Genomic DNA, 27,305 nt, shown 5'->3' with positions numbered 1-27,305 from the left:
GGACTTGTTAGCAATGCTGGAAACAGTAGGATTATGAGGACTCCTAGAGATGTGCTAATGCACTTTGCATTCTGAAACAGACATAAACCCTTTAATGGTGGCAGGGGGAGGGGAGCAGAGGTGGAAATGACAAGCTTAAACAGATGTATCTGATAAGTTGACAAGAAGTGGGCTTGGATTTGTGACACTTAATTTTAATCATCAACCTGACTGAACTAAGAAACAGCTAGGAGGGCTGGAGAGTTGTTGGCTCAGTGATTAAGAGCACTTGCTCTTGCAAAGGACTTAGATTTGATTTCCAACACCTACATGGAGGCTCACCACCTCCTCAGGCACCAAGCATGCATACAGAGCACATACACACACATAGGCAAAATGATCATACACACAAAATAGTAAGCACCCCCCCCCCAAAAAAAAAACAATTAAGCAAAAGAGGAAAGGGAAGGGAAAACCCACCGGATTAGTAAAGCACACCTCTGAGTGCTTCTGTGAAGGCATCCCAGGAGATTAATTAGGCAGGGGATAGGGGGACCTGCCCTGAATGAGACAGCACCATTTACCTAGGATGGGGGAGCAGCTGAAATAAAAGGAGTGATAAAAACCTAACATGTAACATGCCACTCCCAAAGTTCCCAGAGGTGTTCAGGTGTGCACCTGAACAGATAGCATTCTAAAACTCACAATAGCAAATTCTGGTTTAGTATTGATCACTTGCTAAATAAACTACTTTCTTTTAAATTTAGGAAAATGAACACTTGAGTATGTATTCTAGCACTTACATATCATTAGTTTTAAATTTCTGCCTTTTGCTCTTAAAAATATAAACTACAGGGGTTGGGGGTTTAGCTCAGTGGTAGAGCACTTGCCTAGCAAGCGCAAGGTCCTGGGTTTGGTCCCCAGCTCCGAAAAAAAGAAAAGAAAAAAAAAATATATGAACTACAGGCCAGGCATGTCGAGGCATTCCTGTAACCAAGAAATCTGAGCTGAGGACCAGACATGACAGCACAGCTTAAATCCCAACACTCCACAAGCAGAGGCAGGCAGGTCTCTGGAAGCTCAGTGCAGGCCTCGTTTATAACACTAAGCTCCAGAACAGCCAAGACTACACAATGAAGCAACACTACCCTCACCCTCTGCAAACACGGACACAGAGACGGGGGATGGGGGATCTAATCCACATCTTTGCTCTTCCTTCTTGAAGAATACTCCTTAGGGCTTCAGTTCTATCTCAAATAGAACTTTTTGAAATAACGTATACAAACAAACAGCAAACTAAAGTATAACTCATGGTGCCATGATGTATTATGGTCTAGTTTGATTAGCCACAGCACTATACATATACATGAAAACAACTGCTCGCCTCACTAGCTCATAGCAGGTTCTTAGCAGAGCCGCTGTATCCGGAATGAATTCCACAGTGGTGGCGCCTAGGCTCTGCAGTAGTAGCCTTTGTCAATAACTGTTGTCTGAGAGTTTATGGGGCTGTTCCTTTGAAGGATTCTCAGAGCTTTGGCACAGTTTTGAGACACGGCTGGCAAACTAGGATGTCCCGGAAGGCTGAGAATTGCTTAAGGTTATAGTCTCTCAAGACAACCCCTAGATCAGATAAGAGGTTTTGGTATGTGGAAATTGACTTGCTAAAAATGACTTTTGTGTAACAATAAAGAGGCTCTGGAAAAAGAGTTTGAGGTTCAGTTCTTGAGAAGCTGATTCCCTTGCTACTGAGAAGCCTAAATTTATCCTGCAGTGTTTGTCTGTCTTTTGTCAGTCACGAATCCCAGTCCACCAACCCCAGCACTATTAAAACTCATTTAATCCTCTCCACAACTCTATCATACTGACACTACCATGATTCCCAATTTACACATGAGGACACTAAGAATAGTGAGATTTGTACAAGAACACCCGAGTACCAAGTGAAAAGTCTTGAATGTAAACCCATGGTTTTTCTTGTTTTTTTGTTTTTGTTTTTTGCTTGCTTGCTTGCTTGTTAGAGACAGACCTCTACATGAATGAAGCTGCTATAGTTTACCTGGGATCGCTGGCCTTAAACTCTTTCTGCCTCAGTATCCCAAATTCCAGATTACAGGACTTAGGCATCACCAAGTCCAGCTGAACCAGTGCACATAAATCTAAATTTCCCTTATGCTCTTGATTATAGTGCAGTGTGGCACCTAAACAGGTATGTCTAATAAAGCCATTTAATCGATACTTGCTGAATGAAGACTAAAACACTGACCCTCAGTAAGGTCAGTCTTGTAATCGTCCAAAGGGGTTACTCTTCTATGATTCTGATAGTATCTCCATTACACTCTGCATTGCCAAATCTCATTAAAAATCAAAACCAGAGGAAGTCACTGTGGCTAACAGAATAAGGTAATGTTTTCTATCACATCAAAATCTCAGGAATTAAACAAAACAAAGCCTATTAATTAAGAACAACTGTGGTGAGCCTATAGCGGTAGCATAGACCTGTAACTCCAGTACTTGGGAAATAAAAGCAGGACAGCCCTGATTCATTTTGTGTTTGTGGCCTGCCTAGGCTACAGAAGACCCTGTTCAAAACAATCAAGGCACTGATAGCCTCAGTACTCGGATGATGCCTTTATAAACGAACCTTCTAGCTACAGTGTAAGGAGCTGTTGACTACTGCACTGGCTAGTTTTGTGTGTCAACTTGACACAAGCTGAAGTTATCACAGAAAAAGGAGCCTCAGTTGTGGAAATGCCTTCATGAGGTCCACCTATAACGCATTTTCTCAACGAGTGATCAAGCGGGGAGGACCCAGCCTATTGTAGGTGGTGCCATCCCTGGGCTCGTGATCTTGAGTTCTATAAGAGAGCAAGCTGAGCAAGCCAGCAGAAGCAAGCCAGTAAGAAACATCCCTCCATGGCCTCTGGATCAGCTCCTACTTCCTGACCTGCTTGAGTTCCAGTCTTGACTTCCTTTAGTGATGAACAGCAATGTGGAAGTGTAAGCTGAATAAACCCTTTCCTTCCCAACTTGCTTCTTGGTCATGATGTTTATGCAGGAATAGAAACCCCGACTAAGACAACTACTTACTCTCCTCTACTATACTTCCCTAATATTAACAACAGCAAAGACATCTTTGAGCAGTATACTGAGGCAAAAGCAACTTTCTACCTGTGGTGCTTTGAGTGAAAATGGCCCCCAAAAGTGAACAGGGAGTGGCACTTGTAGGAGGTATGGCATGCTGAAGCAGGTGTGACCTTCTTGTAGGAAGTTTATCATTGGGGGTGGGCTTTGAGGTCTCAGATTCTCAAGCCAGGCCAGTGACTGTCTCTTCCTGACCTGCAGATCCAGATATAGAACTCTTAGCTCCTTCTCCAGCATCATGTCTGCCTATAAGCCACCATAACGATAAGGGACTAAACCTCTGAAACCGTAAGCCAACCCTAATTAATAGTTTTCCTTTATAAGAGTTGCTGTGGGGGTTGGGGATTTAGCTCAGTGGTAGAGCGCTTGCCTAGCGAGCGCAAGGCCCTGGGTTTGGTCCCCAGCTCCGGAAAAAAAAAAAAAAAAAGAGTTGCTGTGGTCATGGTGTCTCTTCACAGCAATGGAACCCCAACTAAGACACCACCCCTAAACATTGGGCATGCTATTTCTTTTAACTTTAACCACAGCTTATATACATTTATGCTAAGCACTGTGTTTTCATAAATACTCATTTATAAATTATCTCAACTATGAGGGGACTACCAGAGGAATAAACAAGTAAGTGGGCAGAAATGGCTAGTTCTCAATTTTCCCGTTGCTTGATCTTCCTGATCTTTCTGAACAGCCTGGCGGTCCTTTCTGCTTTACACAGCTTTCTCTTGCCTTGTTTCGGTATTTTCTTTCATTTTCTTATTCCTCCAACATTATTCTTATTTTTTATAAAACAACGCAGGCTATCAGAGACATCTCTTCTGTAACTATGAAGGAAGCATAGCATGGTGAGGAACAGCTTCTACTCTTGCTAGTCTTTGTCATTTTGGTTTTATTACTCAAGCATCCTTATTCTGAAAAAAAAAAAGTGGGCTCATTAGGTGAAGAGCTTTTGTCTTTGGGGAAAAGAAAGGGCACAGATATGACACTCATCTACATAAATGACTGATTCTTGGCTAGATTATCCTTGAAAAATAAGCTAAAATTTACACATTTACATATATTAATCAAAAAGTATTATAATTCATAAATCTGTTAGATTGGAGCATTACATCTGAATCTAATAAATACAAAATTCCTGAGAACCCTGTGGTTTAAAATATCATCATAGTCTTAATGTTTATGAATGTCTGCCAAAATGTCAACATAAAGCTCTACCCACATCTGGAGATGTGTCTCAGTGATGAAGAGCACTTGCTGCTCTTCCAGAAGACATAGGTCCGACTTTACCTCTAGGCCCAGGGAATCTGAGGCCCTCCTCTGGCCTTCTTGAGCACCAGGTAGGCATGCAGTGCACATACAAACATGCAAGCAAAGCTCATATAAAATACACATATCTTTTAAAAAATTAAAATGAAAACTAAAAAAACAAACAAAAACAAATAACTCCACCCTTTTGGCTAGTCTCTTAAGCCCCCAAAATCCTAGAACTCTCAAAGGAATTGCAAATACTTACAGATCCTTATAACTACTCACTACAATAGTTACTGAGACACTAGACTAGAAAAACAAAACAAAACAAAACAAAGCAAAAAAAACACATTGACAGCCCTCTCTCGGTACTGGAAATTAAACTCAGGCTGGAGGAGGTAGAGTTTACCTACCTAGTTCAGTGGTTAGAGTACCAGCTGCCCTTGAAGAAGACTGGGGTTTGACTCCTAACACCCATGTGGAGGCTCACAACACCTGTAATTCCTGCTTGGGGGGGGGGGTGTTTCCAACACCCCCTTCTGGCCTCTGTGGGCATTGCATGCACATGGTGCACAGACATGCAGGTAGATAAACATTTACACACATAAAATAAAAATAAATAAATCTTAAAACTCAGGCTGGAGAAATTAGTTTCCAAAGAACTAAAACCTGACTCTTTCCTAAGAAGAATGTGACATATGATAGAGCCCCTGAAGAATATCTGTTAGGCACAGCAGTTAATGGAACTACATAAAAAAGAAAAAGAGGGCTGGAGAGATGGCTCAGTGGTTAAGAGCACTGACTGCTCTTCCAGAGGTCCTGAGTTCAATTCCCAGCAACCACATGGTGGCTCACAACCATCTGTAAAGAGATCTGATGCCCTCTTCTGGTGTATCTGAAGACAGCTACAGTGTACTTATATATAATAAATGAATAAATCTTTAAAAAAAAAAAAAAGAAAAGAAAAAAAGAAAAAGAGTCCTGGGTTCGGTCCCCAGCTCCGAAAAAAAGAAAAAAGAAAAAAAAAAAAAAAGAAAGAAAAAAGAAAAAGAGTCACATTCACAAATCTATGACTATTTTCAAGGGGGCAACTCAATGGACTTGCACCACATTATAGGGAAGTCACCTACCTACCAGGAGAAATAACAGGAGTTGCCATCAAATGTATGACAACTTTTTGGAATAATTAGGACCTGAAAACAATGTGTCAGCTTTCTTTCAAAGTAACAGACAGGCATTATTCTAAAAGTCTTAAATGTGTAGACCTCTTAAGGTTCAAGTTAGTAACAACAAAAACTATTAAGAGATTTTTATTGTGTGTGTATGTGTGGGTGGGTACATGTTAAAGTGTGTTGGGTACTAGTGGGTAAGGTGAATCCCATGTGGAGGCAGGGGTGTCTCCCTCAGGCTTCATTCCTTAATGTCCACCTTGTTTTGAGATGGGCTCTCTCACTGGGATAGGCTGGTTGGCCACAGAGCCTCAAGGATCCTTCTGTCTCTGCCTCCACAGCTCTGGGACTACAAGTATCAGCCACCCATCTAGCTTTTCACGTAGGTGCAGGGGACTCCCACCAAGATCAGGGCTAAGGTCTTTTTCAATTTTAACATCTTATGGTTCAAAGAAGTTTCAAAGGGGAGGAAAAAATAAAATTTCATTCTGCAACTTTATTATGATTTATAAGGTTGATTTCAGTGTTAACAATTTCTTGTGTTAAATCCTTACAGAGGATTTAAAAGCAAAACCCCTGACTTCATTATAGTCTACATTTTTCTGCAAATGAGTCTACAATGAAATATACACTACAGCTACTAAATCCATTTGCATACTTCTCTTTTTGTTGGTGGTGGTATTTGTTTTTATTATTCTGATTCCAGGCTCTTGTGTACACAAAGAGCATGCTTTACAGCATGCCAACAACCAACAACCTCTCAGCCAACAACCTCAGCTCCTGACTTCTTGATTCAGTATCATCTCCACTCTTTATCTACAGCAAAAACCTGTTTAAAAAATGGATGGGGCTGGAGAGATGGTTCAGCAGTTAAGAACAATTGCTGCTCTTGTCTAGGACCACATCTCTCATGGCCAGTTCTCACAACTCCAGTTCTCAGGGATCTGACACTTCTCTTCTGACCCACACAGGCTCCAGGAACACATGTGATGTACATGCATACATGCAGGCAAAATATTCATACACATAAAATAAATCTTTAAAGAAAAAAAAGTTGATGGGCAGTGGTGGTTCATACGTTTAATCTCAGCACATGGGAGTCAGAAGCAGGTATATTCCTGCATCTGAGGCAAGTCTCTACAGAGAGCTCCAAGTCAACCAGGGCTACATAGTGAGATCCTGTCTCAAAAACAACAAAGGGTGGACTAAAGAGATGGCTCAGTGAATAAAGGCTGACAAACTGAACTTGATCTCTAGGACCCACATGGTAGGAGGAGAGGACTCTTGAGACACCTCTGACCTTCAGACATGCACCATGGAATGTATTACATATGAACTCACACATAAAATAAATAAAATGGAACTCTTAAAAGTATTGAATAAGGAAACCAGACATGGCGGCCCATGCCTGTAGTCCCGGCATTTGAGAGCTAAGGCTGTGCTATGTGGTATTTCAAGAGTATGTATGATCTTGTCTCAAAAATTTTTCTGTGTATCAGATATAACTAGGAATATAGCTTAGTGGTGTGTATCATTTGCCTAGCATGCATGAGACCATGGGTTCAATCTCAGTATCTACCCCAACCCCAAAAGGTAGCACATAGCCAGGGCTACGAGTGCATAGCTTATAATCACAGTGCTGAGGACAGTGAAGCAGGGCCTGTCTTGAGCTGGAGGCCAGTCTGGGCTACACAGGACATTTCAAGCCAGTCTGGGCTTTGGAGGGAATTTTGTCTTAAAAAACAGGCATGGTGGTATACATCTTTAACTCCTACACTAGGGAGACAGAGGCAGGAGAATCTGTGAGTTCAAGACCAACCTGGTCTATGCAGGAGCTCTAGGACAGGCAGCCAGGACTTACAGAGAGAGCCCTGGCAAAACAAGACAAAAACAAAACTCAAGGTTTGTGGTTTGAATAAAATATCCCTCAAAGTGCATATATTTGAACATTTGGTCTCCTATGGGTGGAACTGTTTGGGAAGGATTAGAAGGTATGGCCTTGTTGGAAGGGTATAACTAGGTATGGCTTTGACAAAGTTATTAGGACAATCAGGAAGGTGGATTCATGAGAATCAGAAGTTCAAGGTCACTCTCAGCTCTCAGCTATACCATGAGTTCAAAGCCAACATGAACATAAGATTCTGTCTCAAAAAATAAAAAAAAGTATGAAAAGAAAGCCAAAGTAAGCAAGATACCTAGGCCTAGTATGACTTTGGAATGAAATACTACATGGAGAAATATCTATTTCCGGGAATAGCACAATGTGCACACCCCTAACCCAAGTTGCACTGGAAGCTAAGGCAGGAAGATCTTAAGTTACAGGTAAGCGTAGGCTACATAGTTCAATGCCATCTCAGAAAAGTAAGCCTATTCTTTTCTTGGAAAGCAGAATGATAAGACAGTATGCGCACTAAAGTATTTTCCTGTAAGTTCAGACAAGTTTCACTTAAAATCATAACTTAGGCCCCTTTCTTTGAGACTGGGTCACACTATGTATCTCTAATTGATCTGGACCGCTTCTTGTAGCTCAGGCTGACCTTGAACTCACAGAGATACACTTGTCTGCCTCTGCCTCCTGAGTCTGGAATAAAAGGCGCACACCATGGCTATTTCAAGTCCCTAATTTTTTTTAATATTTTTTTTTTTTTTGGTTCTTTTTTTCGGAGCTGGGGACCGAACCCAGGGCCTTACGCTTCCTAGGTAAGCGCTCTACCACTGAGCTAAATCCCCAGCCCCTAATATTTATTTTATTTATATGAATACATCGTCACTGTCTTCAGACAACACCAAAAGAGGGTATCAGATCCCATTACAGATGGTTGTGAGCCACCATGTAGTTGCTGGGATTTGAACTTATTACCTCTGGAAGAGCAGTCAGTGCTCCAGCCCCTAAATTTTTTTTTTTTTTTTTGGTTCTTTTTATCGGAGCTGGGGACCGAACCCAGGGCCTTGCGCTTCCTAGGTAAGCGCTCTACCACTGAGCTAAATCCCCAGCCCCTCAAATTTTTTGATACAGCTTTAAGAAGTTGTTTTCCAGGCTGGAGAGATGGCTCAGCAGTTAAGAGCACCCGACTGCTCTTTCAGAGGTCATGAGTTCAATTCCCAGCAACCACATGGTGGCTCACAACCATCTGTAAAGAGATCTGATGCCCTCTTCTGGTGTGTCTGAAGACAGCTACAGTGTACTTATATATAATAAATGAATTAAAAAAAAAGTTGTTTTCCTTGATAGTTTAATATGTAAATATATTTAAAACTAAATATTTTTTCTTTTGAAATTATTAACCCACACCAGAAATTCCACAGTCCTGCATGAAATTTGTGTGCATATTTTTAAAAGAATTTGTTTCATGTGATCGCAAGAAATGTATAGTTAGCATTTAATCTATTATACATCTGATTCAAGCTAACAGAGTTGACAGTTTAATGATGAAACCATATGGCAAGAAGTTACTGTGGATAAAAAGGGAAACAACTCAAAGAAAAGGCATCACTCAACTCCCAATTATTTTATCATCTCATTTTCTTACCAGTCATACTTCTCATTTTACTACCTAAACTTACTTTCAATGATTAGATAGCATAAGTCCAGGCTGGACTCTAAATGTGGCAGGAAAACAATGTAGAATTTTGATCTAGGAAGCAATATATATTTGTGCTTTAGCAAACTTAATTCTGCTTCAACACATCAGGCTGATCAGAAGACTAAGAATAACAGTATATATCTATATCTGTGTGTGTGTGTGTGTGTGTGTGTGTGTGTGTGTGTGTGTGTGTATGTGTGTGTGTAGAGATATTCAAACACTGCAACTGAAGGTAGTAAAGACCTAATTGTGGGGCTGGAGAGATGGCTCAGCAGTTAAGGGGCACTGACTACTTTTCCAGAGGTCCTGAGTTCAATTTCCAGCAACCACGTGGTGGCTCACAACCATCTGTAATGGGATCCTATGTCCTCTTCTGGTGTGTCTGAAGACAGCTGCAGTGTACCCGCTCACATTAAATAAATAAATCTTTTTAGAAAAAAATCATTAGGGTTGGGGATTTAGCTCAGTGGTAGAGCACTTGCCTAGCAAGTTCAAGGCCCTGGGTTCGGTCCCCAGCTCCTAAAAAAAAAGAAAAAAAAAAAAAAAACATTAAAAAAAAAAAAAAAACAACCTAAATTGTGGTGGTGATAGAGTGAACTGGAAGGAACAAGCTGAGGAAGGAGCGCAGTGCAGCAGTCAAGTGGTAGACTTTTAGAATTGCCAGGACCCACAGCCTGACTCTGTAACCTTCAGCTTACATGGTCAAGACAAGAGTTTTACACTCTGTGCCTCAGTGTTCTTACCTACAAAAAGGGGGACAAAAATAAAGTGTCTAATTTAGCTATTTACACACTGGGGTATGAGTGCATGTTTACAGAAGTACTCAACTAGGGCCGGCAGATGTTGTTTGTTTGATAAAGTACCTACCTAGCATACTCAGTCTAATACCTAGTACCTACCATATGCACCACACCCACACCCATAATCCCAGCACTTCAGAAGGAGAGACAAGAAAATCTGATCAAAACCATTCTCAATTCTCTAACAAGTTTGAGACCAGCCTAGGCTATATGAAATCCTGTCTCAAAACAAACAAACAAAAACAGCTTAGTAAAAAAAGCAAGAGTTAAGGCAGTTGTACATCTTTAATTCTAGTGTTTGGGGGGGGTCAGGGCCAAGCAGATCTGAGTTCAAAGCCAACCTGGTCTAGATAACGAGTTAGTTCCAGGACAGTCAGAGTTGCCTACATAATGAGACCCTATCTTGGATAAACAACAATAAAAACAAACATAACAAAAGCAAGCACTAGACCACCCATGGTGGTACAAACGTATAACTCCATCACTCATGAGCTGTTTCAGGAAAGAGATGTGGAAGTGAGGTAAACCCATCTTAGTTGACTGCTTTGTGCTGATGGACAAATTGATTCTCAAATTCATGTGAAATTGTAAGGAACCCAGAATGGCCAAAATGAACCTTTGAAAGAAGAGTAAATTAGGAATGCCCATAATTCTTTATTTCAAAACGTATTTCAAAGTACCAATAAATGAAGTACTACCATAATAGCATATGAGCAGATACAGAGATCAGTGGAAAAGAACAAAGAGATCAGAATGAGTCCACTTTACCATAATCAACTCATTTTTGACAAGGGTGACAGGACATTCAAAAGGGAAAGAAAAGTGCTAAAAACAAATGACACCAGACTGGCCGGACAGAGCTCAGAAGACCCTGACACCAAGGACAGGGACAACGCAAGACCCCAAAAAACTAAAGGAAAACAGAGAGGTGTTAACTTTATGACCTTGTATTTGGCAAAGAATCCTTGTATATCACACCAAAACATAAACAACAAAAGGGGAAAAAAACTAGACTTCATCAAAATGTAAAAGATCAGTGTGTGCTTTTAGCAACACAACTAAGAAAAGGATAAAATGGAAGGAAATGCACATATAAATGTTAAATTATATAAACAAAGGACCTAAGTCTAAACTATAGAAAGAACTCTTAAAACAACAAAAAGATGGGCTGGAGAGATGGCTCAGTGGTTAAGAGCACTGACTGCTCTTCCAGAGGTCCTGAGTTCAAATCCCAGCAACCACATGATGGCTTACAACCATCTGTAATGGGATCTGATGCCCTCTTCTTGTGTGTCTAAAGACAGCTACAGTGTACTCATATATAATAAATAAATCTTTAAAAAAAAAAAAACAAAAAAAAAATAACTCAATTAAAAACAGGAATAAAAACAGGGCGTTTAAATATATAGCTCCCAAACAAGGAAGCTCACAGACAAATGGTCAGCAAGCACATAAAAAGATGCTTGGCGGGGTTGGGGATTTAGCTCAGTGGTAGAGCGCTTGCCTAGCAAGCGCAAGGCCCTGGGTTCGGTCCCCAGCTCCGAAAAATAGAAAAGAAAAAAAAAAAAAAAAAAGACGCTTGGCAATGTTAGTCATCGAAGGAAAACACATCAAAAACTACAATGAAGTCATGAAGATGGCGAGGCCTACAGCCCAATTTACTGAGGCCGAGGTTGCTTCAGCTTGGGAGTCTAAGATAAACCAGAACAACATGAATATCCGATCTAAAAAACAAGAGCACTAAGATTCTATTTCACACATATTAAAATAGTTGGTATATACACTCAGAAAGTGAGATGACAAGTGTTTGGGGAGATGTACAAAGCGTTGGTGGGAATGTAAAATTCCACTTGCTCTGGAAAACTGTCTGGCAATTCATCAAATGGCTAAACATATTCCACAGAGTTACTACACGCTTCAGCAATTGTACTCTAAATATTCACCTAAGGGAAACATCCAGACAGCTCTACACAGGTATACATACACAGCGACATTACACTTAGCGGTCAAAAACTAAAACCACCTAAGTACATATCAACAGATGGCCTGGTAAATGAATATGGGAAAGATAGAAACACAACACGGGAGGGGTGAGATGGGTCAGCTGGTAAAGGTGCTTATTATGATGATCTGAGTTTGTTCCCTGAAACCCCAGTGGTAGAAAGGAGAACTAACTCCCAAAAGAGTTGTTCTTTGACCTCTACATGTACACCTTGGCTCTTGTGTGCCACACAAACACACATGCATACACACAAACAAATAAATGTCAATAAATCAATAAATGAAGTCAGGGTCAGAAAAATGACTCATGGATAAGAACACTTGCTTCATAATCATGAAGACCAAAGCTCAGGTCCCAGCACCTATATAACATGCCTTAACCCCCGCCAAGGGAACTGGAGACTGGTGGATTGTTGGAGCTTGCTGCTTCTAGCCTACTTGAGACAAAAGAAGCCCCAACTTCCACTGAGATCCTGCCATAAAAAAATAGGCAGAGTGAAAGAGAAGGATATCCAATGCTCCCTTTTTGTCTTCTGTACAGGCATAGACACACAACCACACATGAATATACAGGCATACAAAAAAGTCAAATTTGAGAAGGAGAGAGAGAGTGTGTGTATGTGTGTGTGCACAGTACTGTGCCTTTAATCCCAACACTCAGATTATTCTTGAGCCCTAAATAATAAAATCGAGTCATTACCAAAAAAAAAATCAATGGAACAAAGATCACATTGAAGATCTCAGCCAGGTGGTGATAGTGCACGCCTTTAATTCCAGCACTGAGGAGGCAGAGGCAAGAGGATCTTTTTGAGTTCGAGGCCAGCCTGAATACAGAGAGAATTAATTCCATGACAGCCACAGCTACATAGAGAGACTCGTCTCGAAAAACAAAGGAAAATAAACAAACAAACAGAAACAAATAAATAAATAAGGAAAATAAGAGCACTGGCTACTCTTCTTTAATCCTGAGTTCAACTCCCAGCAATCACCAAGTGGCTCACAAACATCTGTAATGGGATCTGATGCCCTCTTCTGGCATGCAGGCACACATGCATGAAAATTTTAGATAAGACATGTTCTCTCCTGTATCTCTGGATGCCCTGGAACCTAATTTTTAAAAAAGGGTGGGCTGGAGAGATAGCTCACTGACTGCTCTTCCAGAGGTCCTAAGTTCAAATCCCAGCAACCACATGGTGGTTCACAACCATCTGTAATGGGATCCTATGTCCTCTTCTAGTGTGTCTGAAGACTGCTACAGTGTACTTATAAATAAATCTTTAAAAAGAAAAAGAAAGGGGTTGGGGATTTAGTTCAGTGGTAGAGAGCTTGCCTAGGAAGCACAAGGCCCTGGATTCGGTCCCCAGCTCCGAAGGAAAAACAAAAAGAATACCAGCAAGATGGCTTGACAACTAAAGGCACTTGAGGTCTGCTGACCTAGGTGCCATCCCTAGAACATACACACTGAAGGAGAGTACCAACCCCTAAAGCTGTCTTCTAACCTCTCCATCTGTGCCATGGTACATTCGAGCTCACAGACACACAGAAATAAGCAAATGTGAAAAGGGCTGGAAGGTTGCAGAAAATGTGAACACCAAGAAATGAATGTAACAGACAAGTGGATCTCTGACGTCATGACCAGCCTGGAATAGACAAGTTCCAGGGTAGCCAGGGATACACAGAGAAACTGTCTCAAAAAACAAACACAACAACAAAAAAACAAGAAAAAGAAAGAAAGGAATACCCTCCAAAGATTGCAGCTACTTTTTTTTATATCTATTTTAAAGATGTATTTACTTTATGCATATGGGTGTTTTGTCTGCAAGTATGTCTGTATTATCAGAAGAGAGCACTGGATCCCATAGGACTACATTTTGAGCTGACTTGAGGTGCTGGGAATTGAACCCAGGACCTCTGAAAGAGCAGCCAGTGCTCTTAACTGCTGAGCCATCTCTCAAGTCCCCTATTTCTTTTTTAAGGATGTGTGTGTGTGTGTGTGTGTGTGTGTGTGTGTGTGTGTGTATACGTGCATCCCCACACCCCATACCAAGGACTCAAAAGGCTGAGCAAAAAGGTCTCTTGAGCCCAAAAAATTGCAACAAGATTACCAAAGCAACAAAAGCCAGGCATGGTAGTGCACATCTGTAATCCCAGCACTCAGAAGTAGGCAGAAGGATCAGGAGTTCAAAGCCAGCCTCGGCTATGTAGCAATTCAAAGCTAACCAAGGATAAGCTAACCAGAGTCATAAGACTCTGACTCAAAAAGAAAACAAAATTACGATTTTAGGGGCATTAATTAGCTGATTTCATATTCAGAAAAAGATAAGAAAAACAAACAGTAATAGAACACGGGGCAACAATAATCAAAGAATGAACTGATTGACAAAGCGAAACAGTAATCTCATTCTATTCAGGAACTAAGTTGGCCTACGGATAGAATTTCACATGCAAGGAAACAGTGGGTACCTAGAGAAGAGCTCAGTGACGATGCTCAATAATGGGCAGGCATCCAAAGGAAAATAAAATAGTTCTCTCTCAGTGCTTCATTAAACATATCTACACGGTTGGGGATTTAGCTCAGTGGTAGAGCGCTTGCCTAGAAGCGCAAGGTCCCCAGCTCCGGAAAAAAAAAAAAAAAAGAAACATATCTACTCAGACATGCTTACATACAAAGAAAAAACTATAAAAGTACCAAGAATAACACAAGAACATCCATTCCAATTTTAGCTAAAGAGTACTGGTAAAAGGATGATCTTTCTTAACCACAAATTATTAGACTCAAGTGGTTCAAACACTGCCGAGTGGCTAAGAGCTCACAGGCTCTCACAGAGGACCTGAGTCTGGGTCTCAGCACACACGTTCTGTAACTCCTGCTCCTACCTCAGGGACCCAAAACCACTTTCTGGACTGCAAGGACACCAGGACTTACATAAACATGCACATAAACATCACATAATTTAATGTTTAAAAAGCTTTACTGGAAAAATTTAATAAACTATTTAACACTGTTTAATCCTACTGGAAAAATCTATCTATAAACAAGGTTCAAAGATAAACTGAAAAACCCTGGAAAACATCGGCAACATGTGTCAGTGTGGTAAGTACCAGTCTCCTTAGAACATGAGTTCCTATAAATAATGTAAATAGAAAAATGAACAGAATCTATGGAGACTATAAATAACTGAAACAAACACAGTTCTTTCATTTCCTACAAAGATGCTTAAGGAAATATTCAAGCTGGGTGGAGAGGGCTAATCCCAGCAGAGGCAGTCGGATCTCTGAGTTCGAGGCCAGTCTGACCTACAGAGCTAGTTCAGAAAAGCCAAGGCTACATAGAGAAATCCTGTCTTGAAAAACAAAAACAAAAAAACAACAAAAAAGTGGTTTAGGGCTTCAGAGAGATAGCTTAGTGGTTAAGAGCACTGGCTGCTTTTCCCAAGGACCTGGGTTCAATTCCTGGAACCCACATAGTGGTTCACAGCACAATCAATAATTCCAGTTCTGAGGGATCTGATGCTTTCTTCTGATCTCCGAGGGTACCCAGAACACACATGGTACACAGGTAGACACATACATGCAAGGAAAACACCTGTACACATTTTTTTAAAGGTAAAGTAAAAGTTTAGCCAGGCATAATATACATGCTTGTAATCTCAGCACTTGAGGAGCAGAAGTAGGAAGATTTCCACACATTCCAAGTCAGTCTGGGCTGCACAGTAACACCCTAACTCAAAGCAAGGGGCTGTAGGTCGAGGTGGCACACGGTTTTAATCCCAGCACTCATGAGGTAAAAGCAGGAAGATCTCTGCGAGTTTGAGGCCAGCCTGGTCATATAGTGAGTTCCAGGTCAGTCAGGGCTACGGAGACCCAGTCTCACAAACAAAAAAGAAAATCTAATCTCTGGCCTGGCAGAATAGCTTCTGGGTAGCATGTTCCCCTATCATATACACAGCCTGGGTTCCATCCATGGCTATTACAAAGATGTGGAGGGGGTTGGGACTCCAATAAAGGAACCGAGCAAGAGCCACCAGCCAGTTAACAGAGTTATCAGACCATGACCTGACCCTACCTCTACAAAGGGCAATTTGACAGTTTTTCAAAGTTTAAATAGTGAGTATCCTTTGACCTAGCAACTGAGCTTCTAGGAATTTACCTGCAAGATAAAGATCCTAAGTGTGAAATTCCTCACATACAGAACGGAACTCAGGGCATCACAGTGGGAGGAAAACATATGACAGCTCTACCCTAGGCACAATGCACACTCCTGGACAAACAGACAAGAAATACATCATTACTTGCTACTAAGGAGAGAAGCCAATAGTCACAAAGGCAGCAAAAGCTTTCTCCGTATGTTTTGTTTTATTGCTTTTTGAGACAAGGTTTCACGTAGCCCAAAATGGCCTCCAACCCAAATGCAGCAATGTCATGGAGTAGACCAGGCCTTCCTGCCTCTCCTCCTCAGGCTGTGATCATAGACACTACCATGTATGGCTAACACATGTTCTTTTCTACCACTTGAAATTTACATTTATCTAAAACTTTTAAATTAAAATTTCATGATTGGGGCTGGGGATTTAGCTCAGTGGTAGAGCGCTTACCTAGGAAGCGCAAGGCCCTGGGTTCGGTCCCCAGCTCCGAAAAAAAGAACCAAAAAAAAAAAAAAAAAAAAAATTCATGATTATTTTTCACCCAGCTTACTGCTAAGTATGTCTTCTTCCTCTTTGTCATTTTTTGTGTTAGCAACGATGTTTAACTGTTTTTTCCTACTAACACATTTACTTAATTAAACTCACATATTAAAATGAAATACTAACTTGTATTCTGTCCCTATTCCCTTGCTCTCTGAACTCTATCTCTAAATGCTTAATCTACAAAACAGCAGCACCATTCCCTACTTTTTCCCTAGGTATATAAAAATTATTAATTACTAAACTAAAAACCTAAGAATGTTCTTAGCCTATGGGGTAAACATAGCATCACTGCTGTATCCTAGAAAATAGCAGAAAAGAGCCAGCAAGATGGCTTAGCAGTAAATGAGATTGCCGCCAATTCTAATGACCAGAGTTCTAGTCCTAGGACCCACTCGGTAGAATGCAAAGAAGCATGACTCCCAGGCCCTATGACACCCATATGTACACTGTGGCACACACACACACACACACACACACACACACACACACACTAAGTAATTCTGTTTTTAAAGGAAAATATTTTAGAATTAAGAAGATAGCAGAACAGCAAGGCAATATTCAAAATTTCAAAAATACTATGCTGACACAATGTCTGAAGTAGTGCTTGGTACTTTTAAGGACTCAGTATTCTCTATCTGTCCACAGCTGGTGGAGCTATGGAGGGCTGAGCTACAGCAGTCAATCATTAAACATTAATACCTTACATATAACGCCAATGCAGTAATGTAATCTTTTTAAAAATTAAAAAAAAAAACAATTTTTTCAAGACAGGGTTTCTCTGTGTAGCCCTGGCTGTCCTCAAACTCACAGAGATCCACTGCCTAACTCCCAAGTGTTGGGATTAATAGTGTGTACCACCACCACTCAGCCTTAAACCCTTAATTTATGTGTTGAGGTGTTTCACCCGCCTAGATGTCTGTACACAACCTATATGCCTGTCCTGTGAGGCCACAAAGGATGTCAGGTGCCCTGGAAGCAGAGTGTCTGATGGTTGGTTATAAGTCACTATGTGAATGCTGAGAATGAAAACCTGCTTCTCTTAAAGAGCAGCCTCTTAACTTCTGAGCCCTCTCTATAGACCCTAGTTAAAAACTGTTAATATCTTACATTGTAGTACATACATACAGATATATGCATACAGACACACACATAAACACACACACATAGTACATCGTTCCCAACAATATTCATGCACAAATGCTATGTATACCTTAGGAAAAATTTGATAGGAGGAGAGGGTACAGGGAGAGGGCCATGTCAGAAAGGTGAGAGAAGGCTCCTAGGGAAAAAAATACAATTGAGATGCAGTAAAGGTGAGGTAAATAAGAAAGGATGAAGGTTCCTCCAGGACAGAAGACCATGTGTGTGCAGGGCTTCCTGTGGTGAGGGAAGCAGAGCAGAGAGTGCAGAACAAAATGGAGGGCCAACTCAAGGCGAGAAGGCAGCCGGTGTGGTGCCTCTTAGGTCTTGGTCTTACTGTGAGAACAATAAAGCAGCAAGAAAGGCTGGATATGGTAGCACAAACCTGTATGCCACTACTCTAGAAGCTGACACAGGAGGATGGAAGGTTCAAGGCCAGTCCGGATAAAGGTGAGACCCTATCTTAAAAACCAAAAAAAAAAAAAAACAAAAAACAAAAACAAAAGCTAAAAGAAAAGGGCTGTAAGCAGAGATGATAAAAGATTTGTATTTTCAAAGATCAGTGATATATGAATGGAAGGTTCTAGCAGAAGTTGGAAGGCTGTTTAGGAAGCTACTGCAGTGAACCTAAAGGACAAAGACAGAACTAGTTACAACAGAAGCAAAATAAACAACACTAGGTAGCTAATTGCAACTGATGTTGGTAGGGAGCTTAAGGAGACCATGATTTCAGATTCCCACAAGTAGACGAGTAAAGGTCCTACCACCAAGCCAGGCACAGCAGCACAAGCCTTTACTCCCAGCACACAGGACATAGAGACTGGAAGCCACCCTGGTCTACATAGTAAATGCTATATAGTAAAATTTTTGTCTTTTAAACTTTCTCAAAAAACATTATCCTTAAAAGACAATGGGAGCATTCCTGGAAGACCACCAGGTCGTACTGCTTTGTTTCAAAGGGACTGGACACAAGACAGAAATGCAAAAAAGAAAAAGGTTCTTTAAGTATGGTAAAGAACGGTGAATTGGAAAATAGGAATAGAAGTCAAAAGAGATGGAAAATTAATATACCAAACAAACAAAAACAAACCAAAAACAAAAAAAAAAAAGAAGAAAAGATAGGCCTTCAGCGTCAGCCATAAAACAGACCTACACAGTCCTACTCCTCACTACCACTGAAAATATTTTGAATTATTTCAAAATAGACTAAAGAGCTATAATATGCAATACCTAGGAGAACAAAGGATTAGCATAAAAGAATTTATTATTTATATCAAAGTGTATTATTGAGATATCAGAAATTTTCTAATTTTGAGAACGAAGGAAAGATGGAGACCGCCTGTGTGGGAAGAAGGAAGTAAATGCCAGCCTGGAAGAAAGGAAGGAGAACGAAGTCTAATGACTCCACTTCTCCAATTTTCACAGTTTAAGGACATTTTATCCTCACCTCTGGACAAATGGCTGCTCTTGTCCTCGGTGCTAAGGAAATGCAGAAATAGCGCCATACTTATTTGAAACCATGGCTTACCCTGCCCTCATGTGGTAGCAGAGAGGAACTACACCAATATGTTACAGGACCCTGAGAATGCCCACATGAAGTTCATGGTATAATTATTAATCCATGACCAAAGACTTAAAGATTGCAGGCAGAGAGAAAACTGGTAATAGTCCTTGCCAAGGGATTTATCTTCTAGGCTAGTAATGCACAAAAATCTAGGGTTTTGTTGTTAACTGGAGGTAACAAAAAAAGATGTCTCCCCTTTTCTTAAAGATCACATATTTAGCAATTCCAGAATACAGTCTGATACTGTTTTTTCAAATCCAATTCATGGTATATTTGATTATATACAAATGTCTCAATTTTTTAATGGCATGCACAAACGGGTTAATGAACATTTCTGGTACACATAAAAAACCATAACACAGATATCAGAAATTGTCTTTTTGAATAAATAAAATCCCCTTTGTTATCTTCAAATTAATCAACTGACTTTTTTACTACCTAGGAGAACATGTCACAATAGTAAACACAATTCAGAAAAAATTAGGTTCTCAAAACTATCTAGACAAATATATCACTGATACAATCAACTTAACATTAGTCACACATACAAAAAAAAAACATGGCGAAGGTCTAATACATCATTCCTGACAATTCTCTTCACGGTAAAAAAAGAAAAGAAAAGAAAAGAAAAACACGATTGCCCAATATGATTGACATTCTGTGCAGGATTACCATCCTTTTAACAGACTGAAAATGTGTATGCTTTTCACAACTGTTTACACACATATAGATTTGACTTTGGGCTTTTTATTTTTTTAAGGCATGTGAACTCAAAGACCAAAACATGAAATATAGCAATAGGTATATTTTCCCAATTTTCAGTTTTGATACCGGGATAACATCATTTCATTTCTTTATATTCATAATCTTCATTTCCCCCTTTTAAAATCTAGACACTATTATCCATTCTGTCTCTGTACATCCCCAAATATTACTGATTCAACCGTTTCCCTTAATCTTCTTGGTTTTCTTTCCCATATACTCCCTAGCCAACACACACACACACACACACACACACACACACACACACACACACACACACTCTTTCACATGCTCATTCCATTTCAAAACACCCAACCAACTCTTACAGTTGGTTGGCTTTTTTTTTTTTCTTTCAAACAAAATCACTCCTATATTGCTCTTGTTTCCTCTCCTTAATTTGGCACTCCTTTTGAAATAATTTTACACACCAAAACACCAATGTCTTTCTTTCACAACATCAATCTGCGGAAGGGGAAAAGATTAGGAACCGGGGAAGTGAAACATTTGGGAATGTCAAAGAGACAGCGACCTCTCCTTCGGGAGGAAAATACAACTCTCATCACCGAGCTGTCGACATAGTGAGACTTTTCTTCAGGCGTGCTCCGGTTCCCCTCCTGACCTCAACGCCACCTTCCTGGTGCTCTGCTTCCCTGTCCTCGGCTGTGTGTCCGAGGGGCAGCAGAGCCCGGCGGCCGCCACCTTCTCGCCGGCAGCGGCCCCACCACTCACCTGGCAGGTGCGGACGTCCGGAGAGCTGCACGAATCGGTTGAGCTGTCCGGTGCCCCGACCCCCGCCGGCCGCGCCGGCCCCGCTAACCCCGCTGGCCCCGCCGGCTGCGCCTCCTCCCCGCCGGCGGTTCCGGTCCCAGCCCTGGGCAGCCGACATGGCCCGCTAACGATTGCCGCAGCCCGGTCCCGGCAAGCCCCTGCCCCGATAGCGCGAGCCGAGCCTCCTTCCCGGGCTCCTCAAGAGACCCGGGAGACAGGGGCCGGGGGAGCGCCGAGCTCACCAGCAACCAATGGCTGGCCGCCTTGGTGACATAGAACCAATGGGCAGTCGTTTTCTTGGCAGGTGGAGGGAGGCGGGGAGAGACGTGGTAACCATAGCTATAGCTAAAAGAGGTGGGGGGGAGAAAGGCATAAACAGCCGCTCACTGAGCGCACCAATTCTCAGGAGCTAGCCCGCTTAGCTGGGAGGCTGGGTGCTCAGACCAGACAGTCGAAAGCCGAGTGAGGAGGCTACGCCTGAGGAGACTCCCAAGCAGGGCCGCTGCCCCGGCATGGTCGGTACTCCGGAACTCTGCCCATAAGCATTGTATTTAGAAGTATCATATGTACACAATGCATGTACTTGGTGTAGGTACATCTGTCTGCAGCTATGCCGACTGAGACCCGGTCTGCGGACTGTTGCCACACACAAAGGGCTCACGGGAGGTGGGGGCGGAGGGGCGGAGTCAGATGAAATCTAAAAAAACTCCCGGCTTTCATCATTTGTTTTGTTTCATAGTGGCACTGCCGGGACTCTTCGCCGTCGTAAGCCACGTCAAGAGCAAACCTGATTAGCAAATACCGAAAACTGTTCGATCTTAGAGTAATCATAGAAACACAAATGAAAATTCCAGTAAGAAACCTTTCAGGCTTCACATACATCAATGAAGATCTTTAAATATCACACAGCTTCTGTAAAAAAAAAAAGAAAGAAAGAAAGAAAAAGATACTCTCATAAATGACCAACGATCATGTAAATGTTTCTACTCACAAAAACAAAACAAAAAAAAACCTCAATTGTTTTACAATATACACAACGACAGAAAATGAAACGGACGATGTGATTTTAAAATGTAAAGATCAGAACTTCCTATCGTTTCAAAATTAAACAGAAAATTTGGCTTAGGACTCGGGGAGGCGCAGTGCACAGTGGGAAAATGCAGATACACATTGCTGTTTCCAAATAAGGAAAAAACATAATTTTCTCAAGGGGGACAAAACCTTTCAAGATTAGCTGACCCTCTTGATGTTTCACACATGAGAACCTCACACGTTGGATTTTTTTTTTTTTTTTTTTTTTTTTTTTTTTTTTTTTTTTAAGGATTGGGGTGGAGAAGGAGAGAATGCTGAGACCAGAAATACCCTTTGACCTCAGCAAATTTCTTGTCGCCAGGAGATTTTGGTTTTGTCCCCACACCCAGTTTCTGTAGGAAAATTAGTATTTTATCCTCTATGCATTATAATACAGTTTATTGAAATGTTTGACATCTGAAAAAAGAGGAAACCAGCGATGCTAGGGGTGTAGGTAGCTCAGATGCTTAAGTACTTGTCTAGCACCAAAGGTGCAGTCCCCTGCCACAGAATAAAACTCAGCATGGTGGCACATTCTTGTAACCCCAGAACTGGGGATGGATGGTGGCAGGAAGATCAGGCATTCAAGTCCAGCCTCACTCAGATACATTACAAGTTCAAAGCCAACCTTAGCTCCATAAAATCTTGTCTCAAAAAAAAAAAAAAAAAAAACCAAAAAACAAAAGACAAAAAAACCCAAAGAAACACAGGACCAGAGGATATGTGCTGGTCTTCTAGAGGACCTGGGTTCAACTCCTAGTACTCACAGAATACTTCAAATAAATATCAGCTATGGTTGCCTGCACAAGACCGGGCTGATGAACATTCCAGCACAGATCTGTGTGGAGAGGGGGACCAGGAGGCTCTAATTCTAGCTGAGGAACTCTGGACAACAGATGGCTACTGGATGAGGGTCATTTTTCTTCAAGGGTGTGACTACCAGTAGTTGCTCGCGCTCCAGTGTATAAACCCACACCCACACACATGGAAGGAGCACCAAATGGACTCAGTGGTTATTTATTTTTTTTAATTAAGAGCTATGGTTCAGGGGCTGGGGATTTAGCTCAGTGGTAGAGCGCTTACCTAGGAAGCGCAAGGCCCTGGGTTCGGTCCCCAGCTCCAAAAAAAAAAAAAAAAAAAAGCTATGGTTCAGCAGTTAAGAATGCTTACTGTAAAGGACCCGGGCTTGATTTCCAGCATCCACACCAGACAGTTCACAACTACCTGCAGTTTACTTCTGTACACACAGAGGACACATAACTTCATACCCACAAAGATAAATAATAAACTTTAAAAACTTGCTGGACACGGTAGTAATTCCAGCCACTCAGAAGGTAGTGGCAAGTGGATCTCTGAGAATTGGAGCTAGTCTGGTCTACAAGTGTTCTAGGCCAGCCAGAGATATAAAGTGGGATACTGGCTCCAAAGGAAAGAATTGGGGGGGGGGTGTTAAGCTGGGAAGATGACTTGCCAGTTAAAAGCACTGGCTGCTCTTCCAGAAGAACTATAGTCCATTCATAGCACCCACAGTGGCCCACAATCATCTGTAACTCCAATTCCAGGAAATCCAACCCCCTTTCTGGTCTCTGTGGCCAGCAAACATGAACATAAGTGCACAGCCATACAGAAACACATGCCAATACTGACACATACATATACATAAAAGAAAAAAATGAGGGGGTGGGTGTCAAGACATGGTTGTTGTGTAGCCCTGGAACTTACTCTGTAGACCAGGATGGCCTTGAAATCAGAGATCCACCTGCCTCTCTACCTCCCAAGTGCTGGGACTAAAGGCATGCACCACCACTGCCCATCTAAAAAAGCAAATGTTTAATAAAGGAAATTAGCAAATATTTAATAAAGAAAATTATACAAAAAAATCCTATGACAGAGCTAGAAAAACAATCCAGTGGCTAAGAGTAATAGCTGGGGGTAGGGTGGTGTGGGGAACAGTGGACAAAGGTGATCAATCAGTGATTAATCAGTGATCAGTCAGGTTAGAAAGAGCTAAGAATTGATTCTGTTGTAACAAGATGATGGATCCTGAGAGTTAATCTTATTTTCTTTCTTTCTTTTTTTAGATTTATTTACTTTATTTATATAAGTAAACTGTAGCTGTCTTCAGACACCAGAAGAGGGCATCAAATCTATTACAGATGATTGTGAGCCATCATGTGGTTGCTGGAGGTTGAACTCAGGATCTCTGGAAGAACAGTCAGTGCTGTTAACCGCTGAGCCATCTCTCCAGCCCAAGAGTTAACTTTAAAGCTGCATGTGGTGGCTCATGCCTTTAGTCCCAGCACTCAGGAAGCAGAAGCAAGTGGATTTCTGTGAGTTCGAGGACAGCCTGATCTACCAAACAAGTTAAACAAAAAGACGTAGATTTGATTACTTTTTCTCTTATTGAGAGGTTTTTAAGAATAGTTTTGAAAGGAACAATTCTCAATTCCATAGTGTAGACTATGAACTTTGGCTGATAATGGGGGGGGGGGGGGGGCCAACACTGGTTCACTGATCCTAACAAATGAGTTACACACTGCCCTGTGTTGATGGATGGGAAAACTGAACAGCAGGGACAAGATGACTGTGAACGCTCTGTACTTTCTATGTGATTCGCTGTAAACTGAAAATCACTCCAAGAGAATAAAAAGGCATTCATTCAAAAGTGGGATTTGTGAGAAATTCTGCCTAGGAACAAGAAGGAGCTAGAAAAGTCTTCCCTGTAGATAGTCAAATAGACAGCCTGTATTAGTCAGGGGTCTCTAGAGTCACAGAATTTATACACTGTATATTAAGGGAACTTATTGGAATGTCTTAGAGTCTGCAGTCCAACTAACCCAACAATGGGCAGCTATGAATGGGAAGTCCAAGAATCTAGAAGTTGCTCAGTCCCAGGAGGCTGGGTGTTTCAGCTGGTCTTCTGTAAAGCTGGAATCCTGAAGAGGTAGGTTCCTACAGATGTGCTGACAGGTAAGTGCAAGCCGGAGAAGAGTGAATCTTCCTTCTTCCAGTGTCCTTATGTAGGCCTCCAGCAGAAGGTGTGGCCCAGATTATAAGTGTGTACACCTGATTTGGAACTTGCTCTGTCCCATGCTGGCCTTGAACTCACAGCTGCTTGCCTCTGTCCCCTGGGATTAAGGGCATGTACTGCCTCACTTGGACCTAAGCTTTTCATGGCCACTATGCCTCAAGAGCTGGATCACAGGTGTGCACTACATTTCTGGATTGGAGTTCATTCCACATGTACTCGAGTTAAGGAGCTAGGAATAGCCCATCACACAGGGCTCTATTTTGGAGGGCAGAATGAACTATAGAACTCTTTATGTTGGGGGGGAGGGAGGTGTGGCTCAGGTGAGCCTTGAACATCCTATGTAGCAGAGGATAATCTTGAACTTCTTATCCTCCTCCCTCCACTTGCCCAGCATCCCTATGTATAGTGTTTGCTAAGTAAGCACTCTCCCATCTGTCTACATCCCCTCCTTAGAGCCTTTTAACCCCCCCCCCCTCTCATGTTCAGTCAGGCGTTTGGCCTTTGCCTTATAACTACAAGAACTTGATTTTGATCCTCAGAACCTATCTAAATAAAAGCCAGCCCCCCACCACCATATAAGCCAGGCATGGTGGCACACACTGAAAATCCCTGTGCTATGAAGGTGGGAACAGATAGATTCCTGGGACTCACAAGTCAGCCTCACCTATTTGGCAAGTTTTAGGCCATTTAGAGACATTATCTTAAAAAATAAGGCAGACATCCGAAGTTGACCTCTGGGCTTCACACACATGAATATACACATATACACCACACAAGCATGCATGCATACGTGCACATACACATACCCATGAGCCACATGTGTTCTAGGCATTGAACTCAAGTTGTCAGGCTTGGCTGCTGTTACTCACTGAGAGACATCTCCCTAGCCTCATTGTGTGTGTGTGTGTGTGTGTGTGTGTGTGTGTGTGTGTGTGCATGCACACTAAGGCTAAATCAGTGATCTCCAGGTCCAGTGAAAGACCTTACCTAAAACAAGATGGCGACTGAAGAAGATAACTGACATCACATTCTGGCCTACACCTAGCCATATGTACGCCAGTTTTTGCTACTTTGAGTTCTTTTTCCCCTGCCCTTTATCCCCTCCTCCCTCAGTTTCATCCCTTAACACTAGATAGGAGAGAAACAAAGGTAGAGGGGAGAAAAGAATTAGGAAAATCCCTGAATCTAATTTCTTTCCTTTTGCCTCTTTGGCTGGGACTGCTAACAAATTGCAACCAATCCCACTGAACGATCCACAACCACCAATCTCCATCTAGCAGGGCTCTGGCATTTATATACCCTCTAAAAAGTTAGCAGAACTCCAGCCACCAGGCAATCGCAGAAACTATCTGCAGCTGGCAAAACCATGCCTCTGTCAGAGCACAAGGGAAATCATAGCCAGCCAAGGCGGAGAGTCCAAAGCAGCCACATATCTCCACACCTGGGATTAAAATGAAAACACATTCTTAGAATAGTTCTGTGGGGTTGTGGATTTACTCAGTGGTAGAGGGCTTGCCTAGCAAGCGCTAAGGCCCTGGGTTTGATCCTCAGCTGGGGGGGGAAGGGGGGGGGAGAAAGAAAAAAGAAAAAGAGGGGTTGGGGATTTAGCTCAGTGGTAGAGCGCTTGCCTAGGAAGCGCAAGGCCCTGGGTTCGGTCCCCAGCTCCGAAAAAAAGAACCAAAAAAAAAAAAAAAAAAAAAAAAGAATAGTTCTCTGTTTTTAAAGAAAACAAAATTCCAAAATTGTTGTTACACATGGGTGCATACACATATATACAACAATATGTGGGCTGGAGAGATGGCTCAGAGGTTAAGAGCACTGACCACTCTTCCAGAGGTTCTGCGTTCAATTCCCAGCAACCACATGGTGGCTCATGACCATCTGTGATGGGATCCGACACCCTCTTCTGGTGTATCTGAAGACAGTTACAGTACTCATATAAATAAAATAAATAAATCTTTAAAAAAGCAATATGTATATACACCTACATCACACACACACAAAAGGAAAAATAATAGTAATAGATATGTAGCAAAAGACAAGACTAAGAGGGCTGGAGAGATGGCTCAGCAGTTAAGAGAACTGACTGCTCTTCCAGAGGTCCTGAGTTCAAATCCCAGCAACCACATAGTGGCTCACAACCATCTGTAATGGGATCTGATGCCCTCTTCTGGTGTGCCTGAAGACAGCTACAGTGTACTCATATATAATAAATGAATCCTTTAAAAGAGAAAAGAAAAGACTAGTGGGCTGAAGGAATTGGTCAGAGGACCTGGGGTTGATTCTCGGAACCACTCACCCGTATATACATTCAGCAGGACATTCATAAACATAAAATAAATAAATCTAGAGAGAGAAAAAAAGA

General features: G+C 41.7%; 1 protein-coding gene across 2 annotated transcripts in view; it reads right to left on the bottom strand.

Annotated features, from left to right (window-relative positions):
• Klhdc10 (kelch domain containing 10) overlaps positions 1-21,054 on the bottom strand; it is a 57,817-nt gene extending 36,763 nt beyond the window's left edge. Inside the window, exon 1 of one of the 2 annotated variants that reach the window (XM_087657211.1) lies at positions 20,800-21,054. In XM_087657211.1, the coding sequence (XP_087513337.1) occupies positions 20,800-20,956 (157 nt within the window). In that variant the 5' untranslated portion in view covers positions 20,957-21,054. The remainder of the gene's footprint in view (positions 1-20,799) is intronic. The other variant, NM_001017456.1, reaches the window with a different exon arrangement.
• Positions 21,055-27,305: the final 6,251 nt, after the last annotated feature.

Source organism: Rattus norvegicus, chromosome 4 (assembly GCF_021556685.1).
Source record: "Rattus norvegicus strain SHRSP/BbbUtx chromosome 4, alternate assembly SHRSP_T2T, whole genome shotgun sequence".
Taxonomy (NCBI): Eukaryota; Metazoa; Chordata; class Mammalia; order Rodentia; family Muridae; genus Rattus; species Rattus norvegicus.
This window is presented reverse-complemented; position numbering and strand designations above follow the sequence as displayed.